Raw genomic sequence first — 20,751 nt, 5'->3', positions numbered from 1 at the left:
GGACACTGGGTCGAGCTCAGACTCCCTCACCCGATGCAGAGGAACGTAGGTGTCGACGTAGAGTCTGTCCAGAGGATGACCGAACAATGCCGATAGAAGAAGACGACCGGAAAACGCCGAAAGAAGATGACGAGGCTGCTCTAGCCGAAGACGATGAAGACAGAAGAAATTGACAAATACGACGAATAACCATGAAGACAAAGCTGACACAGCAGAAGCCACCCTCCGCGAAGTAATGCCTAGCGGCGGTTTCCGCGGGGGATACAGGCTGGACACAGAGAGATGGGAGTTTAATAGGTATACCATGCTTAGGAGACTCCCACACAGAACGAGCCTGACGGTCGCTATCGTGCATAAAGCATTCTCCAACTCTCTTACAAAAAAAAAAAAAAAAAACACACACACACACAGAGGATGCACGAGTAAGTGAAGGATCATATAAATCTGAAAATTAAGATAAACTGTACTAAAGTATACGAATAACTAGACTTAGGAGAGCTACTGACGTCACGTATTAATTAAGCCAATGAAAAGGTGGCTTCTCGAAACTGATTGCCACCCTCATCATCGATGCGCAAAAAAGTGTGAGTAAATATTATACAGGCGGCGAAATATATTGAGAGACCAAGTAGAGTAATTAATCAGGAAAAAACGATTGCAATTACAAGAATGAGAGGGTGCATCTGACATCCAAATAAGAATTTAAATCAATGACAAAATTTTGAACACTAGTCAGGAGTCAATACACCATATAGATCGTATTATCATGCTATTGCTGTCTTAAATAGTACAACATCCGTGCTGTCCCATTGAGTAATAAGATAATATCACACAATGTCAATCGATGTTCAATGCGAAATTGGGAAAAGAAGTGACGCATATATACAGAATTAACTCTGATATAAACTCTAATATATGCTGCAAGAATTATGATATTGTATATATAGGTTTAACAAAACGTGCACTAAAAATCCGATCTCTGAACATAAAAAAAGCAAATTAGTTGGCTATGCGATACACATACGCAAGGCTGAATTTTAATTTAATTGAAAGAATGTAAAAATTATCGATTTCGATTGCCACTAGGAACGATGATTGATCTATAAAATGATAAACATCAAATATCACAGTACTAGAATTAACATGAAAGATAACATTAAAAGTTAAGAGTTAATTAATATGTATAATCGACTAATTCCATTATTGAGTGGGGAAGGCAATGGGTAGATCTGCCGATTGTACTATGTAATTTTAGCTATTTAACAAGCTTATTTTTAAATGACAAGACTTTTTTAAAACGGTTGAATTATATAAATTAAACATTTGTGTGTGTATTTTCAGTGTACTGTTTGTTAATTTCTTTCTTATTTTAGTTATGTTTTCTTGTGTTCTAATAAATTGATTCTGATGAAGTAGACAAATTGGCTCAACGAAACGTGATCGGGTACAATATATCTTTTATACAAAATCATGAAAGACGAAAATGTAACGTTTTTTAATCAATTATAATCAATAAATCACTATTAAGAACTAATTGTAAATCAGTTAGATTAAATTTTTCATACATGTAATAAAATGGTCTTGGTATCATATCATACCTCTGGAAAATTGTAAAAAATTGAATATACCATGTACTAAATTATTAAATGACAACCTCTAATAAAGTATGGACAAACCTTCTAATTCTTCAATCTTTGGAAGTTCAGCAAGTAACTGACTCAATCTTTCGTGATCAATATTTCCATTTCCATTTGAGACTTGAACTTGGGAATCAGTTTCAGCTATTTTGACTCCAGATTTAGGTGTGAATTCGGGTACTGGAACCGTTGATACAAGTTTTGCAATTTGTTCTTTATTCAAATTGATATTGATTCCATAAACAGTTGCTTTTAAATTAGCAGCAGCTACTATGTAATCTAGATGTAACTCATCATCAATGTTAAATTCTAAAGGAATAGGGCAACGCTTCGGACCAGACCAAAATGGTTGTCCACTCGAAGTAATTTGTTCGGGAGGAAAATTGAACAACAATTGTCTTATTTGATTATTATATTGATCTTGCCAGTGACAACGAGCCCAGATAATGCAATCTTCAAAATTTTTCGGCCTTTCATCAACTAAAGCCGCTTTTACTGATTCCAAAACTTCTAATGGCTGTACACCTGGCAGTCTCAATGTTCTCTCAACAAAATGGGGATCACTTATATATTGCGCAGCATTTTCAGCATTTTGTTTAAATAAACCTTCAAAATTATCTCTCGCCCATTGTAGTGTGTGTTCAATAGCGTTAGGAAAATTCTTTAAAGTACAGATGGGAATGCTCTTCTCCGGAGGATCTTGAGATGAACTATAAGACTCTGTTAAAAATGGTACCACCACCTGAGTATTTCCTTTTGTGCCAAGTGTTCCAGATTCAAGTAGCGGCTTGCGATAATAAACACATCGTCGATCAACATATATTCTAGCATCAACATTATCAAGTGCATTTGCAACACCATCCAAAGCTTCGAAAAATTCATCATTGTATATTTTCTCAGTCTCCGGTCCAACTCGATTTTCATGTGCTATTATATTAGTAGCCGGATTCATTTTTTTTATAGCTCTAGCAGCAGTAGATGATTTTGATTTTTGAACATCTGAAGGACGGAATAAGAATTGTCGATTAAGGTTCGATTTTTCTATAAAATCCATATCAGTAACAGTTATACGACCATCTTTAGTCGCGATCCCAAGCATAGCAAAATTTTTTAATAACTCACATCCAATAGCGCCAGCGCCTACAATGAAGTAATGTAAATTTGCAAGTTTATCGTGAAAATCTTTGCCAAATATTGAAATGAAACGAGTGTAACGGTTGTTTTCTGCAACTGAATATGCTTTACATTCAGAAATATTTCTTGGTATGCATTCAATGGCATCGAAATACAACCATTGAAAAATTGGGTGAAATTTTCCAGAGCAAGCTTTCATAACTTCTTGAGCAATAATGCCACCAACAATTGCATTCATTGGACTAAGTTCACCAGCGGATGTTTTACAAAATAAACTTAAAAGTTCTTCGTTCAAATGAATATCGAACTGATAATTCTTCTTAATATTTTGTGCCAGCTTCAAGAATTCTCGACAATCATCATCATTCCATACTTCGGGTAGACGTTTAAAATTTTGAACATATTGATGTAACGTAATAAATGATAAGTGAACCTGATATGGAGTATCTGGTTTTGCAAAATCACTTATAATAATGTTTGGTTTTCGGAAAGATTCATTTAATGAAAGAAACTTCAATGTTTTCGGCATTTTTACTTGGGTAACAATACCGCTTTGAATATATTCTGAAAATGTAGACGTATCACCAATACTAAAAGTGTAAGGTCCAAGAACTTTTATTTTTTTAGGATCACATCCATTTAACTCTATCATTCCTTCTACTTCTGAAAAAGTAACATAATCACCATCTTCCATGCCGTGTCTAGTATCATCTAAACAAGTTACAATACCCTGACTATCTCGTGAAATACTAGCTATCATAGCAGTCACTGGTGGTTCGCCATTAGCGTCTGTAATCAAAAAGTTGTCTCCAAAATCACAAAAAACTTGTGAAAATACACCACGAGTATCACCAATTATGAGAGCAATATTGTTTTTGTGAGTAATTTCTGCAAGACGAAGCTGTTCTTGCAGTGATGCTTCAGTTATGACAACAACCTTGAACTTAAGAATGAAATCTTCTGTTAATGGACCAGAAGAAAACTTGGTAGGTACATAATTGTTCAATTCTGATAGCTGTTGGCAACAAGATTCTGCTCTATTTTTTCCTGAAATACAAAAACAAAAATATTATTAATGTACCATTACTTTCTGATATAAATTGGTTTATTCCGATTTCTCTAGACATTACGACATTGAAAATTACGGTATATCATAATTAAACTAAATAAATTATTAAAATAGCCATTGCCTAAAACTTATTGTTCTACAGTATTCATTTCTTACAGACATTAAAAGCATACAAACTGATAATCTTTCACTAGTACTTAGCCATGAAAGTTAAAAAATTAGTTATTTTATTATTTTTGTGATCTTTATGACGAGACATTACAGTGGGTATCGCTATGCTTCGTTTTTTTCGCTCATTAAACCTGTTACAATGGCTAGGTTGAGTTGCGCATATGTTTACATGCGTGTTAATCAAAGTCCATTATTTATTGCAGACACAGTAGTGACGTAGCAAGAACGGAGACGACCAAACGGTAAATGCAAAGACAACACGAAAGACGGATTGAAACAAAAAGAGAGATGATTAGAAATACACACACACACATACACATACACACACACACACAATTAGACCAGTCGTTTATTAGTTTTGAGAGCATTAATCTTTCTAGTATTGTATTTTATGTAGAAAGAACGTTATTTGTATTCCGAAAAGTATAGTTGAAATTAAAATATTAAAACAAAAAATGACTTTTTAATTAATAATATTATTAAAATGGTGTATTAATTCTTTTAATCAATCTTTTATCGAACGAAAGTGTTGTATTAGTGAATAAACTAATAGAATACTCGGCAAATAGTCCAAAGGAAAAAAAGGACAATATAATACAAAGCTAAGAAAAGGAAAGATTGATTGTTAACGTCCCAAGAAGCCTCTTTTTAATTAAAAGGGAAAATGAAATTGAGATAACCGGACTACAGAAGTAAGGATGAACTTCAGATTCACAGAGTTCCCTAAATCATTATTCTTTTAACCATAAAATATTTTGTGGTACATATTTACATATTTAAGTAAGTGTTTGATTATTCCTGTTATGTCTCGATAAAACTTACACAGGTAAGGTCGATAAAACTTACACAGGTAAGGTCGACAAAAGGACACCGTAAATTCGGATGCCTTTGTTGCTGACTCTGTGGAAGAGCTCTTAAAAAAGTCTTCTCACGAAGTCGAGCGGCAAAGGCGGGCGAAATTAGTTAATACCACAAAAGTTATAACCGATTCGCAAGCGCGCGCTAGATGTAAAATGAATCCACCTGTACGAATGGCAATAAGAACGGAGCGCACTAACTTCGGCAAATACCTCATTTTCCGAACTCGCTATGAGCCAAGGTGGGGAAATTAGCGCCTCGGCAATGCATTCTTTATCAACGATTGTCAGTCTAGCTCGAGCATCACGACCAAGTAGTAGAACTTTCTTTCGATAAGTGTCGAATCGTTCAGTTCTAAGCCTATTTTTTGTCATTCTGATTTTTCAAAAGTAAATATCTAATCACGCAAGTGCAACTGGCAGATCCACGTATTCTTATTTTATATTTATATTCTCTCGGCGAACTTTTGCTAAATACGATTGTCTTAGAATAGCACATTCGTGCAATCGTTGCTGCATATAGAAGGAATCACATAAAATTTACAACAATAAAATAAAGAAGCTGACGCGCGACCATTAATAAAGGAAATATCAAAGCCAGATGAACAAAAAGGAAAAATAATAAATCTAACTAACGGACTGTACCTAACACATCGATAAGTAGAATTAATGAGAGTTGACATCTCCCATTAACTGAGATTACATTTTTGTTAATAATTTATTTGATTTACAGTAGGTTTGCTAATTTTATTGCTTTCACGCTATTGGATACTACACTATTTCGGCATATAATCCGTTTTATTTCATTAACCTTTTCTATTCGTGCGGAGACGTGAATTATCTCCTTAAAAAATAACATAGATACAAAACGTAACATCCAATTAATCTACAAGGATTTTTCTTTATTTTGTTAAAGTAATCGCATGAGCAATGCTTATGTATTGCTCCGCTTGACAATTTGAGCACTATTTTTACAGCAAAAGTCTGTTATAATACATATACGCATAATTCTTAACAGCGCTCAAGTTATATGTCGGATAATGTGATTTCCCCAACCAAATATAATATTCGCGTACTATTTTAATGCTATTGTGTCCGAAATCCGGATTAATTATATTAATTAATTAAAAAACTACATCAACCTATTTCTTCCCAAGGCGCCATTTTATAGTCGATTTGTTTTTGACCGAGGAAAACCTCAAAATAATCGAAAATGTATACTAGAAGTCACTTTTCTATTGTAAAATTTCCCGCTCTTTACGAATCTGCAGTCAGAATTAGGATATTTTTCACGGAAAATTACAAAATGGCGTCTTGAATGTTGATGAAAATTTAGTATTACATTAGAATTTTTCTTTCAGAAATTAGTTGCTGAAATTTATAGAATCTGGATGAAAATGTAGATTTACATTGAAAATGTTAGTTCTTTGATAAACCTAGGCATTACGAATTTTCCTGGAACATTTTTCCAAGATGGCGGCCAGCAACATGTTGAGAAGCGGGGAAATCTAAAATTTTCTAAATAAAAGCCGATTTAGAGAATGAATATATACTACCTATACTTTCGATGTCGCTGAATACAATGCTAGTGTCAATTTCAATTTTACAAAATGGCGGATCCAATATGGCGTCGTTAATACCAAAATGATGAGCACCAGTGAGTGGGTACTCAATTCCTATGTTTTCGATATCGCTGAATACAATGCTAATGTCCGTTTTCAATTTTACAAAATAGCGGATCTAATATGGCGTCGGTAGTACCAAAATCAGGTAATGTTGATAAAATTGCGAATCTAATTACTATATTTTTTTCTGGATTCTTTGTCCCTACAGTTGGATAAATCCTTTGTCTTCTCGAGTATTGTAAAGTGTGTATTTCTCTAACGGTCTTTTTCAAGATAGTTGGAGCATATTCACTCTTTTTCTTCGGCTGCCTCTCCAATAGTCCTTTTCAGGATAATTGGCGAACTTTCCCATCTTGTGGAGGATTGAAAAGTGCGTATTTCTCTAACGGTCTTTTTCAAGATAGTTGGAGCATATTCACTCTTTTTCTTCGGCTGTCTCTCCAATAGTCCTTTTCAGGATAATTGGCGAGATTTTCCATCTTGTGGAGGATTGAAAAGTACGTATTTCTCTAACGGTCTTTTTCAAGATAGTTGGAGCATATTCACTCTTTTCTTCGGCTGTCTCTTCAATAGTCCTTTTCAGGATAATTGGCGAGCTTTACTATTCACCGAGTATTTTTTCAAGATAATTATTTATTAGATTCGGACTCAAAAAGAAGTTTCATAAAACTGGCAAAATCATGCCGAAACGTAAGTCGATGAGGAATGCCAGTGTTGATAGCAGTGTTGTAGAAAACAATGATCATAGTGATGAAGATGAAAATGATCATGAAGTTATGTGGGTACCCGATGATGATAACAGTGACGTAGAAGGTCTCAATAATGACGGAGAAGCTGATGGAACTTCTAGATTCACTGATGCAGTAGCCTTATCTTATGAAGAAGTGTATCAAAATTTTTCCGCGAACGAGAAAAAGTTAGAAGCCTCACATAAATACGAATGGATAGATCAAGAAAGACCATACGATGTTCAACTTGAATCAGAAATATATAGTTTTGAAGCAATAAAACAAAATGTATTAGGAAAGGAACCTCGAGAATTATTTGAAATGTTTTTTTGTGATAGAATGAGAGATTACATTATTGAAGCGACAACTGAAAATGGCTTTGAATTAGATGCAGATCATTTCAACAAATTTTTAGGTATTATCATTTTTTCCACTTCCAATATTCGTAAAAGCTATTACTGGTCGACTGATGAAATATGGCATTCCGATGTTGTTTCAGAAACGATGAATAGAAATTTGTTTGAAAAAATTAAGTCTAATTTGAAAACTTCGAAAAATTCGGATAAGACTGATAATGACAAAGTTTGGGAAGTTCGTGTAATTTTCAACATTTTCAGAGAAAATGTAAAACAGTTTGGATTTTTTTGCTCTTCTTTATCAATAGATGAAATGATGATTAAATTTTTCGGTCGCACGCTTCTAAAACAATTCATCAAAGACAAACCAATACGTTTTGGAATAAAATTATTGGCCCTTTGTACTTCTAATGGATTTGTTTTAGAAATAGATATCTATTGTGGAAAAAATGATTGTCAAAGTGACACGAAGTTCTCTAAATGCAGTTTAGGATCTCGGGCAGTGATGAAAATGCTTCATGTTTTTCTAACATCGGTCGATAAGAATGATGTAGCTAAATATCATCTATATTTTGATAGATTTTTCACATCCCCTGATTTACTGGTACACTTGAAAAAACAAAACCTGCGTGCAACAGGTACGGTTAGAGATGATCGTGTTTTTACAAAGGAGATGTTTCCAAAAGAGTTGGATAAATCAAGTAAAAACTCGAAAACATTGATCAAAAATCCCGAACAGAAGACATTGATAGATAAACATAAACTAGATAAAAAGAAAGCTGTTAGAGGATCTTATGTTGTAAGTCATGATAAAACCAGTGGTATAAATTACATTACGGTAATGGACTCGAAACCAGTGTCCATATTATCTACAGCCGTTGGCGTTACACCTACTATTCCAATGGAACGATTCGATAAAGCAGCTAAACGTAAAGTACCAATTGAATTTCCTGGAGCATTCAAGACATACAACAAATTTATGGGAGGAGTTGATCTTCATGATCAATACTGCAGTGATCTAAAAACGAATATTGGTTCAAAGAAATGGACATGGCTTATTTTATGTAGATTGATCGAGTCTTCACTGACAAATGCTTTGATTTTGTACAATATGGTGAACAAAAAGAGAATGTCTAGTAAAGATTTTGCAAAAAGTGTTGCAAAGTCTTATTTAGAGCAACCGATTGAAAAGTTATCAAAGCATTTGAAACTCACAATACCTGATCGTAGACGAATGTGTATAAAGTGTACCATAAGAACAATATTTTATTGCTATGAGTGCAAAACTCATTTCTGTGATACTTGTTTCAGAGAGTATCATCATATCCACAATAAATCCACAAAATCTTCACAAAGAATATGCAAAGCTAGCAATGACTGCAAGAAACGTACGAATATTTATTGCGAACAATGTCAAGAGTATCTATGTGCAAATTGTTTTGACTCTTACCATCTTGAAAAAACAGGTACGCTTGATGAATAATTTCTTCCACTATTGCATCAATTATTTTGGAAAATACTAGAAAAAGTGCTAAAAATTCAAGACAAAATGTAGCACTTAGATTTGCGATTTTATCAACACAAACTGATTTTGGTATTACCGACGCCATATTGGATCCGCCATTTTGTAAAATTGAAATTGACACTAGCATTGTATTCAGCGACATCGAAAGTATAGGTAGTATATATTCATTCTCTAAATCGGCTTTTATTTAGAAAATTTTAGATTTCCCCGCTTCTCAACATGTTGCTGGCCGCCATCTTGGAAAAATGTTCCAGGAAAATTCGTAATGCCTAGGTTTATCAAAGAACTAACATTTTCAATGTAAATCTACATTTTCATCCAGATTCTATAAATTTCAGCAACTAATTTCTGAAAAAAAATTCTAATGTAATACTAAATTTTCATCAACATTCAAGACGCCATTTTGTAATTTTCCGTGAAAAATATCCTAATTCTGACTGCAGATTCGTAAAGAGCGGGAAATTTTACAATAGAAAAGTGACTTCTAGTATACATTTTCGATTATTTTGAGGTTTTCCTCGGTCAAAAACAAATCGACTATAAAATGGCGCCTTGGGAAGAAATGGGTTAATTATTTACTCGGTAGGTTCCCTAAAAGAAACTGTTAATACATTCATAGGCAGCTGTATACGCGTTGCCAATTATGAAATTATAACAGGCACGAAAGGCAACTTTCTGGCTTGAGTCTAATTACCCGCTGAGTAGCGTCACCTCACCTCCCATCTTTACCTACTTCATGGACTCTTTCATCTAAGCGACAATGTTTCGAAGTAATAGCAAGTGCTTCATAGACGAACTTCAGAATACCATAGTTTACCGATTTCGCATGCAGCGCCACTACACTAATACTAACTCTAATACTACTAAATATTAATGAATTTATTTATTTATTTATTTATTCCAGAGTCATATAGATAAATTATATGACAATATACATCCATACATTACACATTAAATGTAATCCAGGAAAGGAAATTTATTCCTGTTTGCTGGTCTAGTGTAAAATTAAAACTAAAAACTTAAAACTACATGGAACACATACATAACTTAACTAGAATAGTCTCGGCGTGTCTGCTTATGCTGAAGTAGCAATGCACTACTTTAGTAAGCAGATCACCGTTCATTTCACCTATTGGTTCTATATTACCAATTTCTGTTTAATATTTGTTTTGCCGTTGTATAGTATCCCGTGGTCGCATTCTTATTTCTTCTGTATATCAGTTTTTCAAAATTGTTAGGTCTTGCTGGGCATGTAAGTCCTATTGCTCATATTTCCCGGTAATGTGAGTAGATGTCTTTGTGTTGCATTATGGTAGAACATTTACTAGGTGATCTGAATACAATGTCATCAACTACAACTATATCATGGTAGCTTGGTTGAGTTTCTAGATAAGATATTTAGTCCAATCAACAGAAAAATTTTCGTGCAAAAATTAAAGGATGGATTCAGCAAACGTAAATCGCTTCGGAGTAACGCAAATAGAAACTCTATAAAAAATGCAACTCGAGATTTCGGTCAGATTTTTTTTTATAAAAGCTCAAAGTTGTCGAAAACAGATTATTTCAATCTGCAAGTCACGGTATGTATTTTACCTAAAAAAGTTTAAGATAAAAATTGTAGACAATTCCAAAAGCTACACTTTAAGTCATCGCGCGATTATTTCCATTTGTTAGTTATTGTAAAAAGTCAGAAAAACCCCCGAAAATAGCCATTTCTACTATATCGAATATTTATTGTAAAAACGACTTTTTTTAATGTTTATCTCTCTTAAAGGAAAGCTCTTGTGATTTAAAAAAAATGAGTTGTCACACGATTATATATTTTTATTAGTTACTGAGTTCTCCTTATTAGTTAACTAAGAGACACCCGAAGTACGGGGCTGTAACTTTTTTTTGGCCGAAGACATCGAGTTGCAAAAGAGCTAAATCTCTTTGTTAGAACGTAAATTTTGATAAATGATTAGGGGCGAACGAAAAAATTAATTTGCAACACCTTATTTTTGACGTAAATCAAGTGCACCTCTTTTTCTATGTAAACAAATAGATTTGCGGCTTTCCTATGCATTATAGAAAATTCTTTCTTAGAAATATATGTCACTGAGTTGAAAACGAATATTTTGAAAAAAATTAATTTTATTTTCGATTAATAGGAGCCAAGTTAAGGTTTTTTTTTTGAAAAATCGCTATCGTTGTACTAATGAAAATTAACAAATCGGATTATCGGCTTTCGATTGTTAATACATTACATTTTCTTATTACGATACGAGGCTTTATATAGTTTGGCTCTTTAAACAATGATAATTAGGTTTTAATTCAACCACGAGAAAAGCCGGCGGCCGGGGACAATGGTGAGGGCCTCTCTCGCCCGCTTGATAATACTGAAAGTCTGCATTCAAATAGACGCGCTCCGCAAAAATCAAGCAGTGATTCAAATTGTAGCATTTGGAATTGTCTACAACTTCTATTTCAAACTTTTTCAGGTACATACCGTGGCTTGCAGATTGAAATAATCTGTTTTTGCCAACTTTGAGCTCTTATAAAAAAAAATCTGACCGAATTCTCGAGTTGCATTTTGTGTAGAGTTTCTATTTACGATACTCCGAAGCGATTTACGTTGGCTGAATCCATCCTTTAATTTTTGCACGTAATAGGCTTTGTATGTCTCTGTTGATTGGACTAGTTGAGTTAATGAATTTTTTGTAATGTTTTCCTTGTGTACCCTTGTCGAAGTACAGAAGAGCTTTCTTATTTCCCGAATAGTTGATGTCTCCTTATTTTTTCTATTATTCAAACTATCAATAGTCTTGAGCTCGTTTAGTAGATTTTGTTGAAGAGCATTATGGCTCTCGCATAACTATTCTTTATACTAATTTTTTCTGCTCTTTTCGGGTATTCCAGTTTGTTAAATCTAGTATTTTATACTATATAAAAAAATAACAGACACGTAGTTTTTTTTATCGACGGAAAAAACTGTCTAAGGGGTGAAAACCACCCTCAAAAGTCACGTCTAAAAACAGTTAAACAGCAGTTACTTTTGTTGTAATGAATATTTTTTCATGAAACAATATAGAAAAAATTTCTTACTTAAAAAACAACAAAACCACATAGTTTTGGACTCGGGGGGTTGCAACCCGTACGATGTACATACTAAACTACATTTTTGAGTGGATTTTTCATGTACAGAATCACAAAATTATCATAAAAAAATTGAAAAAAAAATTTTAATCTAGGAAATGATAAAATAAAATTGACGTATTTCGTCGTTTTCTCATTTTTATGTATTTCGGGGATGAACTACCCCTAAACCCTATTAATACTATATGAATAGTTGCCGATCACCAATTTTGCTGATTTTTCATATGTTATGATGTTGAAAATTTAGCTAGACAATGACACTGTTAGTCGGTAGGAAAAGAGATGTAAGGGCTGAAGACCACTCTCAAAAACTAACCCTAAAAAAACTATTACAGCAATATATTCGGTTTTGAATATTGCTTTGCAATTGAAGAAGATCTTATCTGCAAGATTTGTGAAAACATAGCAATTCTGCAATGTGCATGGTGCAAGACACTACTATGCCTGCGGCGTTTGTTTACGTTTGCGTTGCGGCGTTTGCGTAGTATTATTATTGCTCACAATATCAATAGTGACAAGAATACGGATCTTATATACAATACAATCATGACCTTTAAAAATTTGATTAAATTTCAAGAAGAATATGATGATACCATCAAACATATTAATATTGTATTAATAAAATAAATAAACATACATCACTTGTCCTGAATCAACTTGTATAGGGGTGAATTTTTCTGCGGGTTACTCTGTCTATGGAAATATTTGTCAAGCGGTTGACCGACCTTGGGGTAAACCCGTCCGATAGCCATTCACATTAGGTTAAGCCTTCAGGAGGTGAAACTGTCTTAAGGATGAACTGAGAGCTTACGTTTATGTGAGGGTTAACTTCACGAGTGGATTATTTAAGAGGTATGCGAGTGAGGTTAATCAAGAGATGACAATGATCAGAAGGTATACGGTTGGAATTAATCAGGGGATATGAAAGTGGGCTTGATGAGAGAATGAGGTTATCCAGGGGGTACGCCAGTATGGTCGATCAGTATTTATCAAAGAATATGCGAGTGAGGTTAATCAGGGGGTATGCGAGTGCGATTAATCAGGCAGTATGCGAGTGTGGTTAATGAGCGTTAATCAACGAATATACGAGTGTGTTAATCAGGGGGTTATTCAGGAATGATTGTTATTAGGGTGATTGATTAAGTTGATTAGGGGGTATGCGTATGGATTTAATCACTGGGTGTTTAGGAGATATACCGGAATGCTTTAGATTTATTCGTATTATTTTTCGCAAGATAAATCGTTTTTTTAATTTTTCTATGATCCGTTTTTAAATTCGGATGGTAAAAATATATACTCTAAATACAGTTTTACCTATGTACAACGTAGGGCTGGCATCCCCTAGTGACAAAATTCTCTATGGTTATGTTTCTCTTTCATATAAATTTTTTCAAAGTTTTTTTGTCGAAAAGTAGTCATAAATACCGAAGATATTGCTGTACAGGGTTTTGGGGGTGGCTTTTGAGGATGGTTTCCAGATCACATATTCCTTTTCTAGCATAATAACAGTATAATTCTCTTATCAATTTTGTAAACGTCATAGCAAATGAAAAATTAGCGAAATTGGTGATTGGCAACTATTCATATAGCAATGGTAGGGTTTGGGGATGGATCACCTTCAAAATATTGAATAACGAAGAAACTCCGAAGCTAATAAATATTATTATATCATTTTCTAAATAAAAATTTATTTTTTAATTTTTAAGGTAATTTCGTGATTTTTATGCGAAAAATCCAATCAAAAAGGTTGTTCTTCCCCTTTACATTGTAGGAGTTGCAACTCCCAGAGACAAAACCTATATAGTTACATTCACTTTTTTATAACGAATTTTTCAAATTTTTTGTTGTCGAAAAATATTGATATAAACCAAAGATATTGCTGTAATAGTTTTTTTAGGGATAGTTTTTGAGGGTGGTCTTCAGCCCTTACATTTCTTTTCCTACAGACTAACAGTGTCATTGTCTAGCCAACTTTTAAACGTCATAGTATATGGAAAATCAGCAAAATTGGTGATCGGCAACTATTCATATAGTATTAACCCTTAACTGCTATGTGGGGTAGATTTACCACAAACAATTTTTAAAAATAAATAAAATTCATTTATTTTTTTTTTCAACAATTTTTTCAGTGTGTGTAACATTAAAAATTCTTAAGCTGAATATTTTTTTTGTAATAAAAGGTTTGAAATATACTAGAAAAAATTTTCATAGCAAAATATCTCAAATTCTCTGATTTATTCGATGTTTTTTGGGCTGGGGTAGATTTACCCTACCGATCAGTTACGTGGCCAAAATGAGGTGTGTAAGTTAAGGATTAATAGGGTTTATGGGTAGAAATACGTAAAAATGAAAAAACGCCGAAACACGTCAATTTTATTTTATCATTTCCTAGATGAAAATTTATTTTTCAATTTTTTTATGATAATTTTGTGATTCTATACATGAAAAATCCACTAAAAAATGTAGTTTTTCCCTGTACATCGTACGGATTGCAACCCCCCGAGTCCAAAACTATGCGGTTTGTTGTTTTTTAAGTAAGAAATGTTTTCCATTTGGTTTCATCAATAGAGATTCATTACAATCAAAGTTACTTATGTTTAATTGTTTTTAGGGGTGACTTTTGAGGGTGGTTTTCACTCCCTACACAACTTTTTCCGCCGATAAAAAAATACGTGTCTTTTATTTTTTTATTAAGTATATCATATCTCAATTGCAACAAAATTGAAGGCGGACGGTTGGGAATGTTAGATCTGTTCCTATGTTACAAAAGAATTTGTTCATCTCATCTGCTATATAACCTGTGATTCTGTTATTTTTTTATTGTTGTTTATTATATAGTTGATGTTGTTACCTTTTTTTGTATTTCTACCTATTTTGTTATAATGAACCATAGTTTCTTTGGGTTACGAGGCAGGGTCAATAAGTCTTTACAAAAAGAATGAAAAAAAAGTTTTACGTATGTAATTTTTTTTTATTTTTCAATGTAATCTCCTTGAAGGTTGATACGTTTTATTAAACGGCCTCCCAGTTTTTTTAAGCCAACAGAAAAATATGATTTTTGAAAACCTTCAAAATAGGCATTTGTTTCAGCAATCACTTCGTCATTCGACGTGAATCGTTGTCCGTCAAGCCATTTTTTGAGGTTAGGAAATAAGAAAAAGTCACTGGAAGCCAAATCAGACAAATATGCTGGATGGTCAATTAATTCGAACTTTGAATCGTTAATTTTTGCCATCGAAACTGCACACGTGTGAACTCGAGAACTTGTCTTAAAGAATTGTCTTAAAGAAAGAGGTATTTTTTTTGTTCAAGTAAGGACGTTTTTCTCTGATTTTTGCTTTCAGCTGAACTAATAATGACGCATAATATTGTCCAGTGACCGTCTGGCCCTTTTCCAAGTAGTCGATGTAGATGATTCCATACGCATCCCAGAAAACCGTGGCTATAATATATTTGCCTTCTTTGGGGCTGGTTCTCCTGTGGTAAACCATTGTTTGGACTGTTCTTTGATTTCAGGATGTGAGTGTGTCAAAAGTTTTTCGGATTACGACGTATGCGTGCCAAAAGAGCCTTAGAAGTGACCACACGGGTTCGTTTGTTTTCAACAGTGAGCAAACGCGGCACCCATTTTGCTAATATTTTTTTCATCCCTATTTTTTCATGCAAAATTAAAATAATTGTACCCTTTGATATCCCTGTGGCCTCAACTATTTTCTCGCAATTTTAATCTTCTATCACTCAACACCATATCGTGGATTTTGTTGACCATTTCGGGCGTACTCACTTCTACGGGGCGTCCGGAACGAGGTTCATCTTTTGTTGTTCTACAGCCGCGTTTAAATTCATTTACTCAGTTATAAACAGTCTTATACACAGGGACAGACTTGCCATGAACGGCGTTCAACTCAACTGTGATTTCTTTTGGTGTAAAGCATTTCAAATGAAAATGTTTTATCACCGCTCGAAACTCTGTTTTTTTCCATTTTTCAAATAAACCAATAACTTTTTGTTCAACCAACGCTCACAAAAAAATGACTTAATGAATCGAGCTGAAACTTTGTACGATATCTAGTTAGTAGTATTGCTTGCCGAAAACATCATTATTTAAGCGTGACGACCGCCATCTCTTGAATTTTGTAAAGACTTATTGACCCTCTCCTTATGTTGAGCTGCTTGAATAAGATTTTTTTATATTTTTCTTTAGCATTTTTTTATTATCTTATCCATCGTTTTGATATTATTTTCATATTCTTTGTGTTATTAATTGGATCATTTTTCATATATTATATAACTTTTCTTTAGTTTTATAAGAATTTATTATTTATTTTGGAATCCATTCTTTTCGTAGTAATATACGAGGTGTGTTCAAAAAGTAAGGTGACTTTGTATTTTTAAGAAAAAATATTTATTTATTTATCAATATTTATGTTGTCCCCTTCAAAGTAATCCCACTCAGATACAATACACTTATGCCAACGGTTTTTCCAATCCTCAAAGCACTTCTCATAAGCACTTTTCGGTATAGCCTTGAGCTCTTCCAGCGATGCAGTCTTTATCTCTTCAATCGTTGCAAATTTCCGTCCTTTCATAGGTCTCTTTAGTTTTGGGAACAAGAAAAAGTCACATGGGGCCAAATCCGGTGAATATGGTGGCTGAGGCATGATTGTGGTGTTGTTTTTGGCCAAAAAATCTCTCACAAGCAAAGATGAGTGAGCAGGGGCATTATCGTGATGCAAAAGTCATGAATTGTTTTTCCACAATTCTGGGCATTTTCTTCGTATTGCTTCTCGCAAACGGCGCATAACTTCAAGATAATACTGTTTATTGACCTTACGTCCATATGGTAAGAACTCCTGATGCACCACGCCATGGTAATCGAAGAAAACAGTGAGCAAAACTTTGACATTTGATCGAACTTGGCGTGCTTTTTTCGGTCTTGGCTCATCTGGGCTCTTCCATTGGGACGATTGGACTTTGATTTCGATATCATAACCATATACCCATGATTCGTCACCAGTTATAACCCTTTCGAGTAAATATGAGTCGCCGTTGACGTCATTCAACAGTTCTTGAGCGATGCTCATGCGACGGTTCTTTCGGTCAAAATTCAGCAATTTCGGAACAAACTTCGCTAACACACGTCTCATGCCCAAAACGTTAGAAAAAATTTCATGGCACGAGCCAAGCGATATATCAACATCCTCAGAAACTTCTCTGATAGTGATTTGACGATTTTCCAGAACAATTTTCTTCACTGCTTGAGCGTTTTCATCAGTTATTGACGTGCTTTGGCATCCAGAGCGAGGCTCGTCATTGGCATCTTCCCGGCCATCTTGGAAGAGTTTGTACCACTTGTAAACATTTTTTTTACTCAGAACAGTTTCACCGTATGCCACCGTCAACATTTCAAGTGTTTCGGAGCACTTTTTTTTATTTTTTACACAACATTTGATGCAAATCCTTTGATCCATATTTTTCGATAGCAAGAAATCGCTGAGCACGCAAAACACTTATAACCTTTACGCCTCTCACAACCAAACAAAAAATGCTATACACTTGAAACTTGGTACAGACGTTCGGGAAGAGTGTACCAACATAACAAAACAAAAAATCGATAATCGAAAGTACGTTGACCGTGAAATTTGAAAAGTCACCTTACTTTTTGAACACACCTCGTATTGTTACTGTTTGTATTTGAATTTTAATTTTTTTCTTCTTTATCAATACAATATTTAATTTTTGCGATCAACTCATTTGTCAATTGATTTGGACCATTCGTTATATTGATTTTAATCTAATATATTATGTGGGCAATGGAATTAAGTTTTTGATAATTAATTTTTTTGATTTTGTAAAATGAGCTCTTTGTTTTTGTTATACTGTTTAATATCATTGGTAGATAATGATCATTGAATGGTATGTTTAAAAGGAAGGTTTCGTAATTATTATCTTCTAATTTGATGAAATAAGTATTTATGTATGATCCCTTATTGTTATTATCTAATGATGGTCGTGTAATATCTCTGAATGCTGGATGAAATCCATTTTCCATTAGTGTTTACAGAAATCCTTGATCCATTATATCTTGACTCATTATATCACAGTTGAAATCTCTTATAATAAGTGTGTTCTTACATTTTTTGTTTGATTTAAATAATTTTTTGTTGACTGTATGAATTGTGACTTTCGTAAATCACGTGATTTATAAATGACTAATAATACTATTTCTTTAACATTGTCTAGATATGATTTAATTTGTAGGATATTTAGATTATTTATTTGCATTATTTCTGTGATTTCTTTTACATCATTTATAATATATTTTACCACTTCATCTGATTTGTTAATTTTACTATCATTATAGTTGTAACAAAGGGAATTAGTTGTGCAAATGGGGAAAATGGTTGTTCAATATCCCACGGTATAGAGCTAGCCGCCACTCTGTTATCTACGTATGAGTATACGTGAATCCGCCTTTATGATTAATGCAAGCTGCCATTTCTCGTAGCTCTTTCAGTTGAACTCATCTTAAGTTACTGACTTATGATTCTTGTCTTTCGTGTGCTGTGTAGAGGGTGTTATTTATCTCCCATAATCCCCTAGACAAAATCTGTTCAAATATTTCTGGAAAACGAGTTTAGGGCAGACAAAAGTAATGAAAGAACGTAATACAGCGAATAATACGATAATCCTTTTAATAGGATTAGCAATACAGTCCTCAATACGGGCCGAAAGACTTTCGCGCGCGTGTATAGATTTACATACAATGCCGGGGAGAGAAAAAGAAAAAATATAAAATTTGTCGCGATCTAACGCTCGGTGCGGCGTACTAAAAGGGTTATTCGGCGCATTCACTACCTACTTCGTGGTACTATTTTAACGTGAAAGTCGCGGTTAGGGTAGATGCACCTACCGTGAGTTGCGGTCACGATCAGCCGTAACCGTTAATGCCAATGCGTCTATCCTCACACCTCTGTCCGATGTGGATGCTGCTACTATTAACGTGCGCTGGATACTTATGTCGGGTGTCACTACTCGCTAATATCTGTCACTGCTACTGGTGATGTGGTGGCTCAAAATTGGTCACTTATGCTGCTGCTTGTTCTCTGCTCGCGTAATACCAATGACACCTCACGTAATTTTGCTCGGACACTTTTTTTAATGCACAACTCTTGTTTCGATTGTCGATTCTAACGATACTGTTGATACTTTCCGCGCGCGCGCCCCCTCTCTCCAAATTGCTAGCTCGTGCTCCTCAAGTGCTGCCCAATCGCAAACGAATCGATACGTATAATCGATTACCGTTGCATAGTACATATTGTAACCTTCACTATTATATAATAGATGGTGTTTCAGATGCCAAGTTTCCGTGCATATTATCATACTTGGTTTTTTTTGCAAGGTATTAATGAATGTTATTAATTTATTATAATTTGCATTCAAGCTCCTAATATTTATATTATATAATTTTATTTTCTGTTTTTATATGATTGTTTAGCGGGTAGGTATCATTAGTAATTGAGGAGAATGATTGAGTACTCGAGACTTTGATAATAAATATTTATTTTGTTGCTATTCAGTTAGCTGTCAGAATTGCGACTCAAGAAAAAATATAGAGAAAACTAAATGATGTACAAATAACAAAAATGCGCTGCAACGGCAACTTCACACGAGAACGCGGAATTCGGCTGTTCGTCGCGTTCGCCACATAATTATTTCATTACTAATATTATCTGTATTACTATCCATTTTTATTTGCGCTTCATACTGTTTTTACTGCTCGAGCTAATTGTTGATAAAGAGGCAAATGATGTGGCATTCGATAATCTAAATCGCGCTTCAATTACCTGTTGTTTTGTAGTAACGTGTTCAATTTTCCCAAAGTAGCGTTGATGTCTTGACTGAATGGGGTAGTCAGTCATTTCAATGTATTTTTTAATTTTGTTTTTTAGTATTTCATTAAAATTATTATTTGACTTTTACTGTATCAACTTTTAATACGTTGACTTCCGTGAGCGTTTACAGTACAATTTCCATTAGGCCACGCGTACCGCTGTATATAAATAAGTGTTACACCGATATGGATAACGTAGCCCGATCAGAAACTCTACTGTCACCTGAATACGGGTGACGTTGCAATCAGTGTGTTAATAAAAAAACAATGCAAGTAAATAACCAAAATAGAGAATTATGAAAAAACAAAACAGATTTTTAGGGAAAACTTTACAAGAAAACAATCGAAAAAACGACAAGTAGAATAGGTTAATGATTGTCGAAATCAAGTATTATTTATCGTTAGTTTTACAAACAACGTAGAAAATAAAGAAAGTACAGAAATTGAAAATTAAGAATCCTATGAATATACCACAAATAATGAGAATAATAAAATTAAGAATACAGATTTGATAAAAAACGAAGATAAAGAAATCATTTTTGATAACGCACAGCAGATAAATCGTGATGCCGAAGCTTGTGAGAATTTGTTAGAAATTTTTTTACGAATCAAGCCTCGTT

General features: G+C 33.9%; 1 protein-coding gene across 1 annotated transcript in view; it reads right to left on the bottom strand.

The window, feature by feature from the left end:
* Positions 1–1,656: 1,656 nt before the first annotated feature.
* The window catches only part of LOC131675296 (ubiquitin-like modifier-activating enzyme 1), a 96,337-nt gene continuing 77,242 nt past the window's right edge, over positions 1,657–20,751 (bottom strand). The window contains exon 3 of the mRNA XM_058954224.1: positions 1,657–3,818. Within this exon, the coding sequence (XP_058810207.1) occupies positions 1,657–3,818 (2,162 nt within the window). The remainder of the gene's footprint in view (positions 3,819–20,751) is intronic.

This window comes from Phymastichus coffea, unplaced genomic scaffold (genome assembly GCF_024137745.1).
Source record: "Phymastichus coffea isolate CEN01 unplaced genomic scaffold, Cenicafe_Pcof_1.1 PCOF00018, whole genome shotgun sequence".
Classification (NCBI taxonomy): Eukaryota; Metazoa; Arthropoda; class Insecta; order Hymenoptera; family Eulophidae; genus Phymastichus; species Phymastichus coffea.
Note: the sequence above shows the minus strand (reverse complement) of the source record. Positions and strands in the feature narration are given on the sequence as shown.